Source organism: Mus caroli, chromosome 10 (assembly GCF_900094665.2).
Source record: "Mus caroli chromosome 10, CAROLI_EIJ_v1.1, whole genome shotgun sequence".
Lineage (NCBI taxonomy): Eukaryota > Metazoa > Chordata > Mammalia > Rodentia > Muridae > Mus > Mus caroli.
Genome location: NC_034579.1, coordinates 70,184,326 through 70,189,689, shown reverse-complemented (window position 1 = coordinate 70,189,689; position 5,364 = coordinate 70,184,326). Strand labels below are relative to the sequence as shown.

At 43.7% G+C, this 5,364-nt stretch overlaps 1 protein-coding gene across 2 annotated transcripts in view; it reads right to left on the bottom strand.

Annotated features, from left to right (window-relative positions):
• The window catches only part of LOC110303537 (solute carrier family 5 member 4A), a 44,366-nt gene extending 43,294 nt beyond the window's left edge, over positions 1-1,072 (bottom strand). The window contains exons 1-2 of one of the 2 annotated variants that reach the window (XM_021174649.2): positions 860-1,072; positions 125-196 (exon numbers count right to left, since the gene is read on the bottom strand). In XM_021174649.2, the coding sequence (XP_021030308.1) occupies positions 125-196; positions 860-994 (207 nt within the window). In that variant the 5' untranslated portion in view covers positions 995-1,072. The remainder of the gene's footprint in view (positions 1-124; positions 197-859) is intronic. The other variant, XM_021174650.2, reaches the window with a different exon arrangement.
• Between the last annotated feature and the right edge of the window lie 4,292 nt (positions 1,073-5,364).

Here is a 5,364-nt window from a genome sequence, read left to right as displayed (position 1 = left end):
AGAGAGAGAGAGAGAGAGAGAGAGAGAGAGAGAGAGAGAGAAAGTAAGTTAGTTGTCAGGTACCCCTGCTACCACCATGATTTGTCAATCAATGTGTATCCCCAGAAACCTCAGACCCACTTACTGGCCACCAAGTCATAGATCGACCCGCCAGAAAGAAGCCTCCAACAGTGCTTCGGTTCGTCTTCAGCATTGCCTGGGCAGAAAGGAAACCACTGGAAGGTTAGAAATCACAGGTGCACCCAAGATCAAGGAACCCCTGCAGCCGCTCCACATATTTCAGCACTGCCCCCTCTTCCAAGAGACATGCCTTTCTAGATTGAATAACGCAGTGTCCGTTTTTAATGGACATACAAGTCATGGTTTTATAATGACTCAGATGATGTACTTCAAGAAATTACACTGGAAACCCCACAATTTAATTTAGCTTATGAAAACAGAATTTCGCATCTTGAAAGCGGTCCTTGGAAGAAAAATTTGAGCCTCAAACTCGATACTAAAGAGCAAGAATAAATGGTCTAAATGTCCCACTCGATAAGTGAGAACATGAATAAATAGCAAAGGGAAGCAATTGAATTGAGATAAGAGAAACAGCAGTTGGGGTTTTGATATCGGATACTGGGCATGTGGAGCACAGCCAGCACCCAGAACCCAGCCCCGGCTGTGCTCAAATGATGCTTTGCTTGGAGAATGGATTCATTTAGTACAGCTATTATTCATGCCACACACAGGCAACTTTTCCAGGCAGAAAGACCTTGGAAAAACCCTGTCTCAGCTCACCATTCCACTGGCCTACTGTGACATGTTTTCCCTGGTAATCTTAGTGCCCACCCAGAAATCTCACTGGGCTCCCACATACCCACACTCCAACAGCCATGACCACCACAAAATAGATGACGATGACAGAGATGTCAGCAGCATTATTGATGTTATTTGACAGTGAAGACAGCTCTGAGCTTGCAGTGCTGGTACTGACACTGGCTGTGCTGGCCATGGCTGTAGGCAAGCGCAGTCCCTATGGCAGGCATTGACACCTCTTTTTATATAAGTCCTAAGTTAATGATCAGCCTCAGGTAGGTGGGGAGAGAGAGCACAGAGGTGGCTTCTATGCACTGGAGACCTTTAAACTGTTTGCTCCTGTGCGTTTAGGCTCTCTCTTTAAGGTGACTAGTGCCAGCTTGAGTGGAATTGGAAAATCAAGGAGAGAAGCCAGGGTTGAGGATGAGCACCAGAGACAGAAGACAATGGGCACAGTATAAAGATGTACAAAGGGGAGATAAAGGAGAATACGGGAAGTGAGAAGCCAGGACAGGACAAAGTCAGGAGGCACAGATGATAGAGGCTCCTTATTAGACAGGTGGAATTCCTAGATAGATAATCGTGTCTCTTGAAAATGAGGTTACCCAGAAGAGGTATAAGTCATAGGCTACATCAGAACAGCCGCACACACCCCCACCCCTACCCCACCCTACAACCTGTGCAGAAAGGGCAACCAGCACTGCTGTACCACATGCAGAAGAATATGGGTGGGGCTGTGAGGTGGGTGAGTCAGAGGCTTTGAAGAGTGAATGAAGCCTCAGGCGAGTGCTGGTGGCCCCCATGGCTCAGGATACCAGCTACTTGGAAGACACGCGGTTGGCCTTAGAAGTAAACCCTCAGAGCATCCTGCCCCATGCTTTTACATTTAAAATACGTGGCTGGCGTGACCTAAAACTCATCTCCATCAAAAGCTGACAACAAGCTCCACCCCTCACCCTCACCAACCCGGCTCTGTTCTATCGGCTACCTCAATTCGATTCCTTTTGCCATGCAGATGATCTTTAATTTTTTGAGTTTCTGTTTGCCATTTGTCACGTCATTTGCTGACTGAACAGAGTCCTATTCGGAAAGTCTCTACCCATGCTTGTATCTTTTTTTTTTTTTTAGATAGTTTATGTATTTATATTTCAAATGTTATCTCCTTTCCCTGTTTCCCCTTTGGAACCTTCCTATTCCATCCCCCACCCTCCTGCTTCTGTGAGGGTGCTCCCCCTCCCACCCACCCATTCCCACCTCCCTGCCCTGGCATTCCCCTACACTGGGGAATCGAGCCTTCACAGCACCAAGGGCCTCTCCTTCTATTGATGCCAGACAAGGCCATCCTCTGCTACATATGCAGCTGGAGCCATGGGTCCCTCCATGTGTGCTCTTTGGTTGGTGGTTTAGTCCCTGGGAGCTCTGGAGAGTCTGGTTGATATTGTGGTTTTTCCTATGGGGCTGCAAACCCCTTCAGCTCCTTCATTCCTTTCTCTAACTCCTCCATTAGGGTCCCGGTGCTCAGTGCAATGGTTGGCTGCAAGCATCCAGCTCTGTATTTGTCAGGCTTTGGCTTGTATCTTGAAGTGCCTCTCCTATACCACCCTCCAGCTGACTCAGAGTCTCAAGTCTGAGGTTCAGGTCTTTGATCTGTGTGGAGTGAATTTTGTGCAGCACTAAGAGAGAGAAGGGTCTGGGCTCATTCTTCTATATGTGGATACTCAGTTTCCCTGTCACCATTTAGAGAATTTAGTAACATTTTTTTTTTCATACAGTGTGTTTGGATTATTTTCTGTTGCCCCCTGGAACTCCTCATAGCTTATTCACATCTCTATCCAGCCAACCTGCTCATGTTTTCTCTCTCTCTCTCTCTCTCTCTCTCTCTCTCTCTCTCTCTCTCTCTCTCTCTCAATCTTCCTCTCTCTCTAAAACAAACAAACAAGTAAACAAAATCAGGAAAAACATAAAAAACCAAAACAAACAAACAAACAAATAAAACCAAAACCAAACTGAGCCCATTCTGTTTTGACCACCAACTTGTGGACATGGAGGCCGCTCTGGAATGTGGCTGATTTACCCAGTGAGTGACACTCCCATGGAGAGCATGTGGCTGATTTACCCAGTGACCCTCCCGTGGAGAGCAAGGGACTCTCCCTTTCTTTCTCAGCAGTTGTTGTGGTTAGATAATCTTTAATCTTTGTATATCCACCTCTTCTTTTCAGCGCTGGGATTTTGTCTAGTTCAAACCGTGCAGGTCTTGTGTGCAACGTCAGTCTCTGCAGACCTGGTTTATGCTATTGATTTGGAATTCTTCTCCCTCATCTATTTATACCTAGAATTCAAAGGTTTGCGGTTGTTTCAGGGTTTCCCATATTTCCTGTATGTTCCTTTCCTATGTTTTTTTTATTTAATTTTTCATATTTTCTACCTACTTGGTCTGGATCTTGCTTACTTTGTCTTTGAGTCTTGGCAGTCTATTTTTTGCTTAATTGACTTCTAGAGCTCTCCTTTGAGATTTACAGTTGAGTGGTAGGGTTTTTCAATTCCCTCTTTATTTTGGCTTGAGTCCCCTTCAGTGTTTCAGTCTTCTTATTGAATGCTGCTCTCTAACCCTCGATGGTCTTCGTCATTTCCATCATCAGCCTTATGTCTGTGTTTTCCTTGGCATCTCTCCAGGATTTTGTCTCCTCGAGTTCTTTCCTCTTCATTTCATTTAGCCATCTCTTTGCATCTCTTCATTAAACCCACTGGATTCTTTTGTAAAGTTTTTTATTGTTTTTTTTTAAATTATTTTTTGTCCTGGGATTTATATAAGTAATTCTCACTGGCAAATATTTCTGCAGGACTGGTAGGTTTTTGAGAGAAGGGACGGGTTTGACCTTTAACATTTTTATTTTGGGATCTGAGCATGGGGGTCTTGTTTTGTTAGTTCCAAGTCTGATATTGGCACAGCAGTTTGGGGCAGAAGAAGGGGATGTGCAAGATGGTCTTGCCTAGAGATTGGGAATGGCCTGAGTGGAATGAAACTCAGGTGGACAGATGGGACCGGTCTGGTGTACAGGATGTATGTCTGTGGAAGCCTGGACATCTGGATATAAAGGTTGGATGTTAAGTGGGAAGGGTCTTGTGCTTGGAAGACAGGTGGTGAGTTTCCTGGAGAAAGGTTTTGGTGCAGGTTGGGAAGGCCAAGGGGGGGGGGGGCGGATGTAGGTTCTAGGGTGGATCTAGCAGTTAAGGGAGAAGGCATGGATGGAGAGGTCAGAGAAATTCACCAGGCTAGACCCTGGAGAAGGACTTGAGAGTTCTGGTTGGATACAGAGGTTGGATGTAGTGCAGAAGGGACATGTAGCAGGTAGGATGGGTCCTTGCAGAAGCCTAGAGCATAGTTGCAGAACAGGTGGGGGCTATCTGGAGTATGGCACATCACTGGATGTGGGATCTGGAGTAGATGTGGTGGGCTGGGGAGAAGCAGTGAATGGGAGTGAATCAGAGAGAGTCACTGAACTAGACTTTGGAGAAGGACATGTGAGATCCGATTGGGTGGAGAGGTTGGGTGCAGTTCAATAGGGACCTGTGGGTGACTCACTCATGTTTTTAAAGAAAATTCTCATTGATTTACCTGAATGACCTGACTGATCCCATTCTTTATTGTTCAGTTGTGATAACCTGACCCCTACAGGGCTACTAGTGAGTGCACTGGGGCTTTTTGGCTTCTTGTTGTTGTTGTTGTTGTTTTGGCTGAAATTTTCATTTCAGGCTTTTTTCCCATTGATTTTTCTTCCACATTTCAGTTTCTTTGCTGAACTCTGTTTTCATCTCCTTCGCTGACTGACAGATTATTTTCAGCTGGTTCTTTGCGTTCTCTTGGATTTCTTTTCATGTGATTTTTGGTCTTTTAAAATTATTTGCACATATTAATGAGTATTCTTTTGAAGGACTTGATTGGAATTGTTTTTTTCTAAGTCATTCTCATTGTTGGTCATTACTATGGGTTTGGTAATTTTTAAATTATATATAGAAATATATAAGTATAATTTTAAAACTATATAGAATATAAATATAAAATTTAAATTATATATAATATATAAATATATACTAAATGTATATTTAAATGTATACATATATATTATTTACATGTACATATGAATATCAGCATGCATGTATATGTACCAATGTGCATATTTGGTGCCCATGGAGGTCAGAAGCAGGCATCAGGTCCTCTATAACTAGAGTTACAGGAAGTTATGTCCTCTGTGTGGGTGCTTGAAACCAAGCCATCAAGCCTCTAGTATTGGTTATTTTAGAAGGAGATATTTTGTATTTATATTGTTTCTAAATGTCTCTTGCATTTTGATATTGGGGTTTGCTTGTACACGCCGCGTTAGTGTGTTGCTTAAGCCTTTCTGGCATGCTTATGTTAAGTGTTTTCTTTTTTTTATATATATTTTTTATTACGTATTTTCCTCAATTACATTTCCAATGCTATCCCAAAAGTCCCCCATACCCTCCCCCCAACTTCCCTACCTACCCATTCCCATTTTTTTGGCCCTGGCGTTCCCCTGTACTGGG